The 17,191-nt window shown below is 30.4% G+C and overlaps 1 protein-coding gene across 2 annotated transcripts in view; it reads right to left on the bottom strand.

Annotated features, from left to right (window-relative positions):
* LOC106464763 (palmitoyltransferase ZDHHC5-like) overlaps window positions 1-17,191 on the bottom strand; it is a 125,709-nt gene that overhangs the window by 6,488 nt on the left and 102,030 nt on the right. For both annotated transcript variants that reach the window (XM_013924921.2, XM_022392565.1), the window contains 2 exons: window positions 14,524-14,681; window positions 13,654-13,826 (listed from right to left, as the gene is read on the bottom strand). In XM_013924921.2, coding sequence (XP_013780375.1) covers window positions 13,654-13,826; window positions 14,524-14,681 — 331 coding nt within the window. The remainder of the gene's footprint in view (window positions 1-13,653; window positions 13,827-14,523; window positions 14,682-17,191) is intronic.

The raw sequence follows: 17,191 nt of genomic DNA, 5'->3' as shown, positions 1-17,191 counted from the left end.
AGGGTATTGTCTCTCAGTTTCTTTCTGTATTTCAACTTCTTCCATTTGTTACACAGGAAGCTAATAAGATTTGACATATTCTTTGATCCTTTAAGAAACTTATGCCACTGTTGAATCTTGTGTCCTGATAGAATTTGACTGAAATGGAATTGGATGCATCTCTCTTTTCTACCCTCTCCACATTCTTACTTAAATTATCTTTGTACATATCAAGACCACATCCATTCACTTAATTTCCTTTATTCATCCTTTTTGGTAACAAATAATTGGCCAGATCAGAGAAGGTTTCATAGTTTTCTTAACTAGGCCCATTCTATCAATGACACACACCACAGATTCAAGGATGTCCTCTACCAGTAATGCTAACTTTTCAAACTCAGTAGCTAATGAAGCCTTATTAGTTTTCCTGAACATGCCATCACTTGTATCAAGTGACCAGGTAAAGGGTTCCAGCTCATACTTCATAACATGTTTCATGTCAAGTTGTTGAGATAGAGCAAATATGGCCATTTTCGCAAACAAATTTTGATCCACATTCATCATCCCTTCTCTTGACTGACACTGCTTTCTTATTCATGGTAGTATATGTTTTGAGACTTAGCCTGGGTAGTCATCCAAAGAATTCTTTTGGTTCCAGATTCAGACAGTCTCTCAAGAACTTTTAGTAGGCTTTTGCTTCTTCTCTTTGAGCATTCAATCAGTCTGACATAATACCTGGTGAAGGAACTGCACCTGTGGATACACTACATAAATAACTTTCTTCTTGGGCAAATGGGTCCCTCCAGTTAGTTTCATACATATCTAAAATGGCTTTTACATCCTTCTCATCTCTTGTGATTCTGCTTTGTCTTAAATCGGGATGAGCAAGGTGATCTTTTGTGTTATTTACCATATCTCATAGCTGACAAATGTATGTTCTCTTATAGTTGGCAGTTATGTAGTACTAGGACACACCTCCAAGACGAGTACTAAACCCCTTCATTCCACCTTGTGTCTTTATTTGCTGTTTCTTCTATTATTTGATCTATGAGAATAATCCCAATTTGGTTTTATGACACAATTTGGACTGAAAAGCCTCCTTATTCAGATACTCATTGATCTCAGGATGAGTCTTCTCTAAACTCTGCATGTTTTGGAGATACAATGGCAAGTAGTATATTTGGTCAGAGGCAAAGCCTGAAGGAATCATACCACAGATAGCTCCCTTCTCGTGATGTTCACACCAAATAAAGTAAAATTTCAATGAGGTCCATGTAGGACATCCAGGATTCACACATACTACTAGTTTTTGATCCTGACCCATTTATGGTAAGTTTGGAAAAGCACCTTAGTGTCCATTAGCTTCTTGATTTCCAGGGCTTCTCTGAAAAAACTTGGAGACAAATTGTCATGCAAGTCACCATCAAGGACAACAATGCATCAATTGTTGGTCATTTTGATGAATCATATAACTCTAGCTATTCAGCAAATACAAAACATATAAACCACATGCAGGCTTCAAACATGAGCTTATGGAAAGGAACTACCCTGTTGTTCTGTTTGCCATTGATTTTGCTCCTTACTGATCCTTCAGCTATCACACGTGACTCAATGGAGATATTTCTTATACCTGCATCTCCAAAGTGCTTGCCCATGATTACCATAAGTGTGCAAGTTGTGTGAAATGCACCGAGATATAAAACTATTGGCATAAATTTTCTGAGCATTTGCATGCTATTTCTACAGCCTTAGCATATATTGCCTGATCACAGATTAGGGCAGTTCTTTTGATACCAATTTCCTTTTAATGCAAATTGTTTGACAGAGCATTTCATGGAGGGTTGACGGGGATGTTGGTGGGGCATTAATTGATGGAAGATATCCAGTGTTACCTTTTATAACTAATTTGTCTTTACCCACAATGATATCAAACCCAGTCTAGTTGCTCATTGTTTGTTTCTGTTTTTGCAAAATATGCATCAAAATCCAAACTAGGTCATGTTTGTCATCTTCAAATGTGAGAATAAGAGGTTTTGGTCTTGCTCCAGGGTTACAGGTTGTATACTGGGTCCTGCTTCAAGGCTTTAGCACTTGGATTTTTGTATGCTCACTTTTGGCATTTCCTGAAGTGGTTCAATAAAACCCTCTTGGACTAAAATTCCATTAACTGTGCAAGTTGTATCAGCTCTACTTAAAAGTCTCTTCTAGTCTATCTATGCTGTCATAAACCAGCATTGTTGGTACATATATTTACATGAGATCATGAAGAAGTACACTGTGCATTGAAATTGCTGACATTTTTTGCAGCACAAATGCAGTCCATCTCCAAAGTTTTCAGGTATGATACACCATGTCTCAATTAATGAAGGACAATGATCAACTTGGCATTTCCTGTTAAAGATTTAATAGCAAACAATAAAAAACATGTTTTGAAGTTAAATAGGAACCTCGGGTGATTGTGATTTTTATCCTGTCTAACAGATCTAGTCTTTGGGTTTACCGCATTTTAAACTCCAGCATTTACAGGTTATCAATGTTGTCAGCAATTATTTGAGATATGTTAGAATAAATATGAAATTCATTGTGAGCTCTGATCTTTGAGGTGCCCATTACATACTAGATTTTAGCTCCTTAACTTCAGATCACAGAGCCATTGCAACATCATTGATCTTTGCCTGTAATTCTTTTCAGTCACTTTTATATCACTGGATCTCTTTTTCTAACTTTTATCCTTTTTATCCTTTGATCAGAAAATATATGAATAGCATTTTCAAAGTTGACTTCTAATAAGTGTAGTAGATGCTTCTTGGTGTTTTCTTGAATGCTAGTGATGCCCTCTTCCAGCAGGTACTCTGTTAGCTAATCATAGTGATATGTTTCTTTTTATTGACGGCTTAAGGTCTGGTGTATTGGAACAGTTTTCTTTTTGCATTTTTCTCAGCAATTCAGAAATTGTCTACTGAGGCTTCTACTTTCTCTTTTCAATTTCTAGTGCATTATTTATAGCTGTTGTTATTTGTTATTAAGCACAAAGCTCACAAAGGGCTATCTGTGTTCTGCCCAATATAGATATTGAAATCCAGTTTCTAGCAGTATAAGTCCACAGACATACCGCTATGCCACTGAGGAGCAAATTATTTATAGCAAGAATGATGGTAATGAGCTTCATTAGCATGCAAATAATAATTATTCAAGATATGTTAGACATTTGAATGCTTTGTTTCTGAAATTCTATGACTGATGTCACACCTTTTTTTTTTATTTTTTTTAACACCATTTTTATATCCATAATCTGTTTGACAGAATAAAGACATTTTGGGGAGGAGAATCTCTAGACCATTGGCATTTCAGTGTGTTTGTGGTATCTAAGAAAAACATTTAAGAATACTTAATTAGCCACATACTTGTACAATTTTTTGTGAAAGGATTTATCTTTGTGATGGATTTTAAAACATCCATTTATTTTACAAAATCATTAAAGAAAGAACATAAAATGAAACATTAAGTAACTGCATAGTTAATAAATTATTGAAAGGTTTCACACACTTGATCTTAATGGTCAACAAGTTTCCTTGTTCTTTTTATGCACTTCTAAATCTTTCTCCATGGTAAATATACTTCAACATTGTTGGTGGTACTGTATGTTGGTATTTCATTTTTACAGTTTTTTTGTGACATCCAACAAGGGTATATGGTTCCAAATTTCTGCTGTGGACAAAAATGTTTGCCATGATTCAATGGAGCTGGGTATTAAATTAAAAGCTGGTCCTTGTCTGTGCTGTAATGTATAATGCAAGCTGATGTTTTTGTTTGCTTGGAAAAGTTTGGTATTGCCCATTCCTTGTAAACAGATTTTTACATGGTTATTTATATTCTACATATGTAAGAGAAAAGACAAAATTATAGAAGATATCAAGAATCATTAGCTCACATTTATCCTAGATTTTATGAAAATCTTTTGTTCAACATAAGTAAATATCGAGTCTGCATTTTCTTAGCTTCTTTCTATAGTTGAATATTGTGGCCTATTCTAATAAGAAAGTTCAAACAAAGTTCAAAAAATGGTAAAAAACAAGTATATATTATTATTTTATTCCTAGAGCTCTAGTCTATATTTTATACATTAGACTAATTCTAAAAACCATCCAACAAAACTTTTGGTTGATAATACATTATATATTTCCAAATTGTTGTTTGTTGTTGTTGTTACTGTTTGTAGTAAAGCACAAAGCTACACAAGGGACTATCTGTGCTCTGCCCACCATGGGTTTTGAAACCCAGTTTGTAGAGTTGTAAGTCCGCAGACATACCACTGTGCCATTGGTGAGCAATTGTTATTTGAAAAAGTGTTTTTGGATTAGGTTTTAAACAGATTGTTCCTAGAAAACAAAAACGTGAGTCAGTAAAACGGGTTAGCACGTTTGGGGAGTCAGCCAAACTTAACTTTATTCTTCCATTCTGAATAATATATGAAGCTGCATTGATAAAGATTTATTTTTCAGTCTTATTACAATTTATTTGAACATAAGAGAAGCTGAATATTTTGTTCTGCTAAAGAATTATATTATTAAGTCTGTAATTTACATTTCTGGTCTGTAAAATACACATCATATGACTCATGTAAAAACTGTTTTTAGCAAATACACAATGACAAATGGGACAATAGGAAATGTATTTGACACATTAATGTGAAATATTTTATGAGAAAATAGTGGGATATTGAATACCCTATTTTTAAAAAACCCAGTTGAAGCTCATTTTAATTCAATAGCACACTGAAAATAAAGTGTCAGATAAAGTGAATGCTGCATTACCAGGATGTCTATGATACAAAAATGAAAAGCTCTGATAATAGTCCCAGCTTTACCACTAATATGGTACTGGTGACCCCACTTTTGACCACCTATCCCATGGACTAAATCAGTAAATACAGAACTGAATCACATTTTTGAGTCTTTGGGATATCTTGCTGTAGCCTACTCTTCTCTCTAAACCTAATTAAACTTACATAATTTCTCTAAAAGAAGAGCACTTCCATAGTTTTCAGACAAATATAATTTAACACAAAAACATTTTCAGAATGAAAAAAATGTCTAAAGAAACTGTAAAAATTTCTAGATCCACGAGGTCATAAATAAGTGGATACATTAGGCTGTACTAATAAAATCAGAGAAGAAAAATATGTGAGAAACAAAACCTTGAGAATCATAATCTCAGAGGATGATGATTTCTCAGCAAGTATAAACCTATGCTTTAGAATGAAGGAATATATTTTTTTAGTTGGTAAGTGCATTGTTTACAGGCAACTCCAAATAAATGTTACAAAACGACAAAATATGAATTCAAAAGTATTTTGTAGTAACAATTGTTGAAATTGTTACAATTATTTGTATTCAAATTTTGAAATTTGATACACAGGTGTGCATTTGACCCTTGAAAGGTGCTCACCAGTTTGAGCAGGGTTAAACTTGATAAATCTAAGAAAATGTTTTCATCTTTTAAGCTTTTCAAATATCTATGTAATTAAAGGAGTATTCTGTCAGTCAGTCCATGCGTCCTAGCTCACATGGAAGCCAAATATTCCGATTGGCTAAATGTACTTTTACGTTTATATCAATGCAAAAATGAATGACATATAATGCACATTGTTCTATAAAAGTGCAAAACTACGACATTTATAACACTATCTTTAAAGACAGTTTTGATGGGGAAAACGAAATTTAATAATAAAGATGAAGACAGTTGACAAAAACACAAAACATTTTTATTTACGAGGTCCAAACATTTCAGAATACACTTATTCCATCTTCAGTGAAATCTGAAAATAGTGTTACAAAGATATTTATTAACAAATGCTATATTACTATTAATCACTATTTTACTTAGATATTACTGCTTTCCTTTTATGGGCTCACAAACAAACAAAAAATCTCCTCTTTAATAATAATGAAAAAAACTTCTAACCTCAAATTGAGTTCAGACTAATATACAAACCTAGCCTCCACCTTAAATACTTATTTCAATATAAAAATAAAATACTTAAACTTATATGTTCATGGCTCATGTATACATGTTGTGACTGTAAGGTCACATACACTGGCAAAACAAATCACTAATTAAAGACAGGTCTGTGAACATTTAGACGTATCATACACATAGATTGTCCATTATTTATACCTAGCCACTTTTCCACTTGTTCACATGTTGAAACCACAGGTCACAATATTTTATATAACTATTTCTCTGTTATTACTGCAGGATTTTCAGACCTTGAACTCTATATTACAAAAAGTTGACTCAAAGCTGAAGACTGCCCTACTCCCAATAACTTAAAAACCTCTTTAGACCTAAAATTATTCTAACTTTAAGCACTTGGAACTCAACTGTTTCTTAAGAATAGTTATAATTGTCTCCTGCAACTTATGATGCATTTGTAAAACGTTTTTTTTTTCTTCCATTTACCACTTTACATAATATCTAAGTAAATTTTTGATTAATGATACTATAGTATTTAATAAATATCTCTAACACTATTATTAGATTTCATTGAAGATGGAATAAGTGTATTCCGAAACGTTCAAACTATCTGTTTTTGTAAATAAAAATGTTTTGTGTTTTTCAACAGTCTTCAACTGTATTAAAGGCAATTACTTCATTAACATAAACAAAGCTCAAGGACACATTTAGTTAATTCTTTTTTTTTTCCGTGGCTTATTAAGCAACGCAATACCATTAAATCCCAATACAAATTCCAACAGTTGCCAAAATATCAATAATTAAACCTAAAGTTCAAATATGCTTGGTAGGCAAAGCACGAGTTTATCAGCTATATAATATATGGCAATTAACCTTAATAGCCACTGCCACAACTTCATTTTCGAAAGTGTACAGCTAACACATTGCATAAAAGCAAATAATACAGGCTTCAGATGATATACAAATGCAATTTAGACCCATCTACACAAACAAAATTTACAAAAACACATGAAAACAGTTGGGCTTTACACTTCTTGATACCATAATTTTAAAATTCACTATTTCATAATGTCGCTTTATCAAGAACAAAATCTCAATATCTTAGTCAAAGATGGTGATTTTCTGCAAACACGAGGTGCATATACACAAAATGTTGTGTACCGATATATTTTGTTTATAATCATTCCACGTTTTATAGTAAAGACTGCTGATATGGGTATAGAAAAACTTTTATTGCTCAACTTGATGACTTAAGGTCGAAACATGGTTATTTGTTTTATGCTTTCCAAATAAAAGTTTTCTATAACCACATCAGCTGTCTCTACTATATATATATATTTTTTTTTCAAGTGAGTTCCTCGTCATCATGAATTCCATGTTTTTACATTTCTTTACTTAAAACCTAAACACAACAACTAGATATTCTGCTTGGTAGTTTTTTTCCTTAATATCCAACTACATAATACAACGACAGCATTATTTAAAGAATTTATCTATGTGAAACATATACACTTCTCATATATATAGTATCCCTTTTAATAATCCTGCATATGAGAAAAAAGATCTTTGGACTTTGGCTCTTTTGGCACAGCACATATTCCTTTTGTGGGAAGTCAAGGATTCAATCCCGTTTATATCCATTTTTTCTCTCTCCCCTAAATGATGTTTCAGTAGTCAATTTTAGTACATACATCCAATGCGAAGCAAAAGTTTATCTTCTTGTTCATTATTATAACTTCTTATGTTTCTGCATGTAGTCATCATCAATTTTATACTTATTCAAATTTCTGCTTAATTTACCTAGAAATAAATTAGCCTTAATCTTTCCACAGAAGCTATTATTAAACATCGTTGAATGAAAACCTAAAATCCAAAACAATATAATTTTGCCAAGTTTCTCATTATTTTCAGCATACCTCTCTTGGCTTTTAAGATTCTGGACAACAAATTTCTTACAATGCAAAAAAGAGAGTAAATAAATCTAGACGACTGTGTGCTTCAATTCAGTCTGCTATCTTTTTGATTTGAGTTTTGACATTAGTAACCCAAATACTTAACAAGGAACAGAATAACGTTTCTGGACACAGAACTTGCTACTGGAATCTATCAGATAGTATTAATTTTTTTTTTTCAAGACATATTCAATGCTAGTTTGAAAGTAACTGACTAACTAACACAATACCCCCCCCCCCCAACCCAGATTATTACTCTCTAACAATTTTAAATTACTTTGAGTGTAATATGAATTTGTGCTACTTTTAACATGTTTTTTCAAGATGCCACTGTTTTTTTAATACACATATGGCCTATATGGAAGGAGGTTTACTTGCTGATGCTAACATTCAACATAGTGATGTTTTCTATGAGGTTACATTTGTGAAATTTTCTACATTGTGGACACAGAATTTTTATTATGATTTTCCCTTATTTAACACTTGTATTTAATCTATTTTTGCTACCTTGCTTAATGATGTATTATCGCTCTTGATTATACAACATATAATGGTTTCGTTTGATCATTCAATTGTATCCACTTAATGATGCTAAGTAAAAGCCTAGCAAACCGTAGTGTTTTGTTTTTAAAGCTAACACTTTAAAAAAAATATTGCTTGTTTGATTCATAAACAGAAACTTTAATCTTAGACATTCTGGTTGGTTTATATTTTACACAAATTTACATATTTCTTAAAACAAATGTCTACACCAAACTTTTGTTTACCAGAAACTCTTACACTAAACCTTAAAGAAATCATGATAAAGAGAATTAACAACAACAAACAAAAAAAAAACACTCAAAAGCCTCATAAATTAAATCACTAAATAACATCTGTGGGTAATATATCTAAACAACAGAAATTCTTTGAGCATTAAGATTTGCTATATCAAAGAACATCTCTTAACTCAGACACACCCAAATGGGTGCATTCTGCACAGAGGGCAAAATTTTTACCACTGAATTAAACAAATTAAAGAAAGTAAACTTATGATCACTTCTACATATTAAAAGAAAAAAATACTTAAAATTGAAATTCATTCAATGAAAAAGTTTTACTTATTTAAACTTTACATGTAAGCAAAAAAAATTTTCCGATTGTGATTTTGGGTTGACTTTAGGCACTCCAAACAAAATTGTTTCTTTTTCTTTTTTTTTAAGCGTAATACAGTATTTGTAGGCCCCTATGATGAAAGTCATAATAGTTGTGAAAAAAAAAATCAGTTAGACCTTGTAACTTCAACACAAGTTTTAACCAATCAATATTTCTCAAACTTGGTTGTAGTGGTGTGTTATAATTGCCTTATCTCAGCTTTGAGAAATCATAAAATAGTGATATAAACACATAATAAAGCTTCTTTTCTGTTCTTTTAAACTGTTTAATCTGATATGGCTTACAGATATTTGGAAAAAACTGATAAAAGCTTAGCTTCATAATATATTGCTAAAAGAACAGACATTCATGAATAACTTCTATTACAATTACATCCTTATATTTTTAAAAGCTTGCAAAAATCATGCTTTATCATTACACATGTATATTGTTATGTACAGGAATTCACAAGTTTGTTAAAGATTTTTATGATTTTTTTTATCTAAAAAACTGAAACAGAAAATTTTAAAAATATTCTAATTAACAGTATTATTTTCTTTCTTAATTTTCAAGCATGTGTTTCTTTGTGTAAAGCACAAAACAAATTGCCAAGGAATCACTGTGTACCTCCATTTCTTATTTCATAGTAGATTATAGACTAAACTGAACATTCTTTCTTCAAACTTCATTTCATACAATATAAATTCTGTAAGAGTTAAAATATTTATATATTTGTTAAACTTCAATAAATATTTACTGAAGATAAAACTGGAATCATGTTGGGTGTGTTTTTCAATAAGATGTAAAAACAGAAATGTTCCAGTTTTACTTTGGCTTAAATTTGTTCATATATTTCACTAAAGAAGAATTACACTTAAATTATAAGTGAGGAGTCATCAGTAAGGAGAAGACTGACTAGAATGTTGTATGTCTTTGTTTCCATCATTTTGTAATCATTGTTTTCTCTTATTAGTACAATTTGTGTTTATTTATATGAACAATCATATAATTTAAATCAGTGCCTGGTTTATATAGCAGAAATCGAGCATTAGTTAAATAGCATATTGTTCTTGTTTAGTGTAAGAAGGAAGAAAATTTTATTACTATTGAAGACATTTAATCTGTTCAATTCATCATGTTGAATCGTCTTCAAATATAAACTGTAAAAAAATTAATAATTTTGGTTATAAGTTAAAGATCTTAATCATTATCAACAAGAAAAGCACCTAAACTACAATTCTAAGACCTTATGAGTGAAAGTAAAGAAGAATGTATAACATGTTAACCACAATATATCTGCAACATAAAGTACTGACAAGGCCTTTTGCCCAATACCAGGGCTCACAAGGCTGGTTATGATTCAACAGACACAGTAATGGTTCAAATGTGAGATGCTAATTATAGTATCAAACTGCATGAACAAAACCTATTATGGTGTTAAATAGATTAAGTTAGTGAAGTGTAATTTTTATCAATTTTATGTAAGTCATATACAAAACAGAGGTAGGGCAATGGTTAATAACATAATATTCATTCTATTTTAACATCAATTATTTATCATTATTACTTTTTTAATTAAGTTTACTCATCATTCAGGCAAGTTAATCTTGATGTTCATGAAGCAGGTCAAGCAACCACAATGTTAATGGGAGAAGACTACATTAGTAATTATAAAAAATTCTGAGTGAAAGTAAAGAAGAATGTATAAAAATCTGTCAATCATACAATATCTGCCATATCCAATACCTACAAGGTTTTAAACTCAATATCAGGACTCATCAGGCTGGCTTGGAGAAGACAAAAATAGCAGTGGTTGAAAACATAGAAAAAGAACAACTGTTGTGGTGTTAATTAGATTAATTTGAAGTGTAATTTTCATCAATTTCATACAACTCATTTAGAATTAGGGTAAGGATTACTTACACAATAAGATATCAGACTTACAGTTAGTAAAAAAAGGAACATTTCTGCTCTTATACTTTCATAAAACATGCATCTGATCTGATTCCAACCAATTTAACACACTCCTTGCATATTATCCTATAAAAGGCAAGGTATGTTATATTCCAACCAATTTTCTTGGATTGAACATTAAAAACATTAATTTATACCAACTTTCTTTTAAAGGCTTAGTACTGTCATGATGAATTAACACATTGCTTTACTAAAAAAGTATGTACCTGACTTAAGAAAATAGCTAGTGCTCCAGAAACACTAGGTGTCTGATCACTAAGTCAATTATCTTTCATAAACTAAAAAATTTAATCTAATTACTTCAAAACTTTCTGGCAGAAGCTCTCACACAAATGCTTCTCCCTCAAGAGAGAGTATGAAACAATGGCAATGTCACTAACATAAATACAATTGCATTAACCTTAAAAACTAAATAGACTGCCAACTTCCTATAGTTAATAACAAGCCTTCTCTCAGAAACTATGTAAAAAACCATATGAAAAAACAAGACCAAATGAACTAAATATACAGTACTATAGCAGAACCTATTTTTGTTTAAGCAAAATAAGCTATACATTTAAAATTGTGGTTCTTGTTATCTATTATGGGCATTAAAGTGCCCATAATATGACATGTTCATATAATCATAGCACATATATAATGTGTATATTAATCTACAATTCATATAATGTTGTGATTGATGATATTCTCAAAGAGGTTAATAATGCTTCATCCATATTCACTTTTCTGAAACATAAAAAGTTAAATTTAAGCGCAATGCATTATTTGAGACTATGAATATTTTCATTTGTGTTCTTCTAATTGGTAATGTGTAACCACAAGTTATATAATCAGCAATAAAAAAGTAGGCAATGCTCAAGATTTTTGATATATTTATATAAGTGATAAATTTACATATGATCTTAATTTTTATAAGTGTAAAAATATGCAGATTTTTATTTGGAATGGGTCTTTCATGTGTTGTAAGTACTCTTAAATACTAAAGTGAATGAAAGTTACAAAAAGAAAAGAAAGTTCTGCATAGTCCATTAATGGTTCTCCTACTTCAATTATATTTTGCCTTGCATTTTTTGATTTTCTTGGTAGCTATGTTTGTAAATAATTCCTGAATTAGTAAAATAAATATTTTTGGGCAAATTTAATCAGGAAGATTGTTTTTAAGTTTCAAATTTTTTCAAGCAACTAAGTTAGCCACAGCATGAACCAAGCTGCCTTTTTTATTTGCTTAAATGTGATAAACATTTTGTACAATTAAAAAATTTCATAGAAATTATATAAATAAATTTATTACTGCATTATTGTTATTTCCCATCAAATGAAATTTTCCCAATTGTATTCTCTTTCATCAGTACTGTAAATTTAATTACAGAAATGCACCTATTGATGTGTTATAATAATTTTTAGAAAATTAACTTACAACACAATATACACGCTAACATATACATTCAGTTAAAAATACAATTAAGTTTACAAATGACAAAATCAGCTGTGAAAATTAAAAATGCAGAATGTTTAACTAAACTAAGTTGTGGTCAGCACACATATGAGACTAAAAATCATGTTCTTTTTGTATGATGAGCATTTTTCAGTATACATTGCACATTTTAAGTCAAGTATAATTCACTTAAGTATTCATAATAATAAATATTTTTTTAATTTGTATTAGGGATCAAATGTCTGTGTAAAATATCATTCATCCTAAATAATTTAAGGTGGTTTTATTGAAGCTATATATCATATGAAGCTTAGGAAATTTTCACTATTACACATATAATTCTTATTTCAAACGCTGCAATGATATATATTTTATGCTGTAATATATTTTTTCACCACTAAAATATTTTTTTATATAATACTACAAGAGAATGCAATTTGTTAATGCAATAAAATTCCCAAGTTTTGAAATTAATAAAACTAAAATTGTAGATCTTCATTGAAAATGCCACAAAAATTAGTTTAGTAGATTATAAAATCTAATTTATTTTAAGTGTGAACAAATATTGAATCTTTTAAGGTAGTGATTTGTGTTTCACAAAATAACTTTAATTGGTTAAGGACTCAAAATATGCATAGAAAAAGCACAAGAACTTGCAGCATTATTGATAATGTTATGGTTAATAACTGTAAAAAACACTGGTCTTTATCGGTTTATTTAACTTTTTTTTAAAATATTTCTCATATAAATATCACTCACTGTGAAGTTATATTATTAATACTTTTCTCCCATGTTAAAGAGTATAATAATGGCATTCTGGTTTCAGTTCATTGTCCACCAACTATGAAAATAAAATTTCATTTAGCAGCAAGGATGTACTTGGTGTGAAATGCAGCTATCACCAGAAGGTAAAGATAGTTATTAATTCCAACTATGCATGCATCCACATCAGTAATTAACAAGTTTATGGCAAAAGCATCTAATATTAATGCACTCTTGTCATACCTTCACTTTCTGTCCCACATCCAGTAAGGCAGTACTTTTTGCATGTATTGTATGTGATAAAATCAAAACATTTAGCGTGAATTATTATGTTTAAAAAATCAAATGATCATACTTAGGAATACATTAAACCAACAATTTAAATGTGGGAAACAAAATCACTTACAATTTAAACGTGTTTGGTAAAGCATTAAAGGATACGTGACAATGGATGCAGGATCAGTCAACTGATCTTTATGATCTAGGATGAAAATAATGCACATGGAAAGGATGGAAATGATGTGGACACTGAGAAAAAGTAGAAAAAGGAAGAAGTATCGATAATTTCTTTTCCCTATACAGTTGTTGACCCAAGGGCAATGATGGTCAAAAATCTGAAAGCAAATATAAAAATATTTAACATGTACATATATTTACCGAGCATATATATACACTGTAATTGTGGAAAATAAATATTTGTAGAAAAAAGACTGATTGCTTTTCATTATCTTAAAACTGATATTAAACTACTAAGCTTTGAAGCATATTCACATCTTTGTTATATTTGGCACTGAATTTTTAAAACAACATAAACTATAAAATCAGCTTTTATATTTATTAGGCTCAAATATTTTAAAACTTCAGTAAAAAATAAACTAAAAGAAACTACCACAATTGCCAGATCTTGAAATATTTCAATAATATGCAAAAATGTGCATCACACAATGATAGTTTTGATATTTAAAAAAAAGATGATTCTATTACTTTAGGTATAAAATTTCCTTGCAACAACAATTTGTCATACAAAAATGTTTTCTGAAAAAAAAAATTCAGTGCTTTGTATTTTTAAACTGCTCTTGTATATTTTTTGCCCTTTTAATAGATGAAAAAATCAATTTTGAAAAAAAAATAATAAATTACACAAAAAAGTGTTTTAAAAAACCATAAAAAGAACATATAGTAGTTGTAGTAAACCAACACCAAAATATTTATATCTGGTGTAGAAGATTTTTGTAACTGTGATTTATCAAGCTTTGATCCTACATATTTCTGAAGTATTGCTAGATTGATTTTTGGAACACCTACACTTACCTCTATACAACTGTTACATACACTACAATGTGAACATCTTGGTGGACGATAAAACTGACAGGTCATACACCATTTCATTCTTACTGTTACACCTTTTATTTCCACATTCTTATATAATGGTTGACGGAAGTCCTCTTCTTTATCTCCATCTGGATTTGCTGAAGAATCAAAGATTAGGTTTCCATGAACATTCTCTACACTACTCATAACTAACACTATAAAAAAAATTACCTGAAAGACCCATTTGAAATACTTGACATTGCTACTGGGTTTCATATAATTGTTTTAATATAATTGAATTTTTACTCATTTTCTAACAATTATACAAAGAGTAATATTTTCAGGTTCAGTAAAACAAAGATGTTAAGGAACAGCATATTTGTGAAGAATGTGTGAACAAAATATTTCAAATCAGTACCCATATCGTACAACACAAACTTAATTAAACTGGTTGACAAAATCGAACTTTTTTTTTCCAAACCAAAACTTTTCTATACCAGTTTTGCATGCTAATTCCAAATTTGTTTTTGGCATTCTTCTAGCACATCTAGTTATCGAAAAATGACTGGTGTTAATTTCAGAACAATTTAGGTAATAATCATACATTAGGCTAGTTAATGTTACAATTTTATTCATTTTTCAGTATAATTCTCATAAATGTTAGACACATCATACACTTGGTTAAATTTATACAGTATCCACTTCTGAAGAAAGAAATGTGCAACAACTTATATTATAATTAAGACAATAACCATTGAAATTTGATCGGTCTCATCATGAAAACTTGACATGCTAGAGGAAAACCAAAAACATATTTGGAATCAGCATCCCAAGAGCTATCTAGGCTACCTATAATTGTATCTGATGAAAATGACTTGCTGACCAATGTTATAAATGATAATTTAGTTTTTTCTTCTTTCTTATACATTATATTTTTGTTTTTTCTTGATTTTCTAAAATAGTAGTCCTATTATACTCTAATCTACAATTGCAAATCTATAAACAATGCATACAAACTGGTGGGTGAGGAAATTTACTTGAATACATACATACACCATCTATGTTATGGTTAGAATATTTTACCACATTTACTAATAACACAAGTGATGCCACTGAGGAAAGTCTCTCATACAGATAACAACTGATGATGCTCCTTCATGCTTGATGTTATGACAGAAATAATGGAAACTCCAATTCAATAATGCAAAATATTACAATAAAGATAATTTTTAATTTATTTCTGTGATAACTATAAGTTATTCAAAAAACAAAAGTTCCAATTCTTGTCTTACTACTACTTTGAGTTAAATAATTTCAGTATTTTTCATTTCAAATGAAACCATTCTTCCTGTTTGACATACACATCACAGCTGGATGAAGTGAGTGTTAGAATTTGTGCAAGTGCTCACCAATTGTTAAGAAGTATTACTGATGAATAAAACACTTAACACACTTAATTAAAATTGGTACAACCCATATGTCTAGTATTTATGAACATGTCAAGCCATTAACAAGCATGTAAGTCCTTTTATTAAGGTTTATGAAGTGAAACAACTACATCTATCCAAGTGCATGTTTATACCAAGAGAATGAACTGTGAAATAAATAGGAATACGATTCATTCAGACTTTAGTGGAATGAACAGATACAGGTTTTTGTTTAGATTTTGTAGGAATTTCTTTTTATGAAAAGTGGTTTTATGTTTTAAAGTATACTCATCAGAAAGAGCAGCTGCTTCCTGTAGTGTTTCAACTTTCTTTTCATCTAAGTAAGTTTCGAGGTCATCACGTGCACAACGTTTAAATTCCTCAATTAGGCATAATTGTCTTAGTTTGTCAAAATTGTTGCCAATATGCATAGAATTACACCATTGATCAAAATAAACCTATTTTTTGTGGGCAAATTCCATATGAGTTTGATTATCTTGTTTGCGATAACCTTGAAACTTTTGGCAATAAGCCTCTGGTACAAACTCGTATGCTTTGAGAATAGCTGCTTTAACCTTAACATAATTCGTACAACATTCTAAAGAAAGAGTGGCATAAGCTTCTTGTGCTTTACCAATTAAGACACTTTGTAATAATAATGACCAATTTTCAGTGGGCCATTCCATGGTTTGGGCAACCTTCTCAAAATGTTGGAAATATTTATCAACTTCATTTTTGTTAAATGGTGGTACTTTAACATATCGATAAAGTTCAAAGTTGTCATTTTGCCTTGGTCAATCAGTATTGAGTCTAATTTCCATTTCTTTCAGCCTAATTTCTTTTTTGGCTTCAATATGAGCTTTTTCGGCCTCAAGACATTTACTTTCTCTTTCAGCTTCAATACGAGCTTGTTCCTTCTCGGCTTCAATTTGAGCTTGCTCTTTCTCCTTTTTGGCTTCGATATGAGCTTGTTCGAGCTTGAGTTTTAGATGGATCTCTAATTTATCTTTATCACTCAACCCCGATTGTCTAGTAGGAACACTAGAGTATTCCTCTAATGCTTCCTCAGGCAACAAATCATCATCGACTAGTATTTCGATAATATGCTTTTTAGTTCGTTTTTCTCATTGATCTTTTAACTTCTAGTTCCAAAACTTTGGCAATTTCGAACAATTCATTTTTCTTATATTTTTCTATTTGTCAAGGGAGGGTGATACAAGAAAATCTTGATAATCAGACAG

This window comes from Limulus polyphemus, unplaced genomic scaffold (genome assembly GCF_000517525.1).
Source record: "Limulus polyphemus unplaced genomic scaffold, Limulus_polyphemus-2.1.2 Scaffold1737, whole genome shotgun sequence".
In the NCBI taxonomy this organism is placed as follows: domain Eukaryota; kingdom Metazoa; phylum Arthropoda; class Merostomata; order Xiphosura; family Limulidae; genus Limulus; species Limulus polyphemus.
This window is presented reverse-complemented; position numbering and strand designations above follow the sequence as displayed.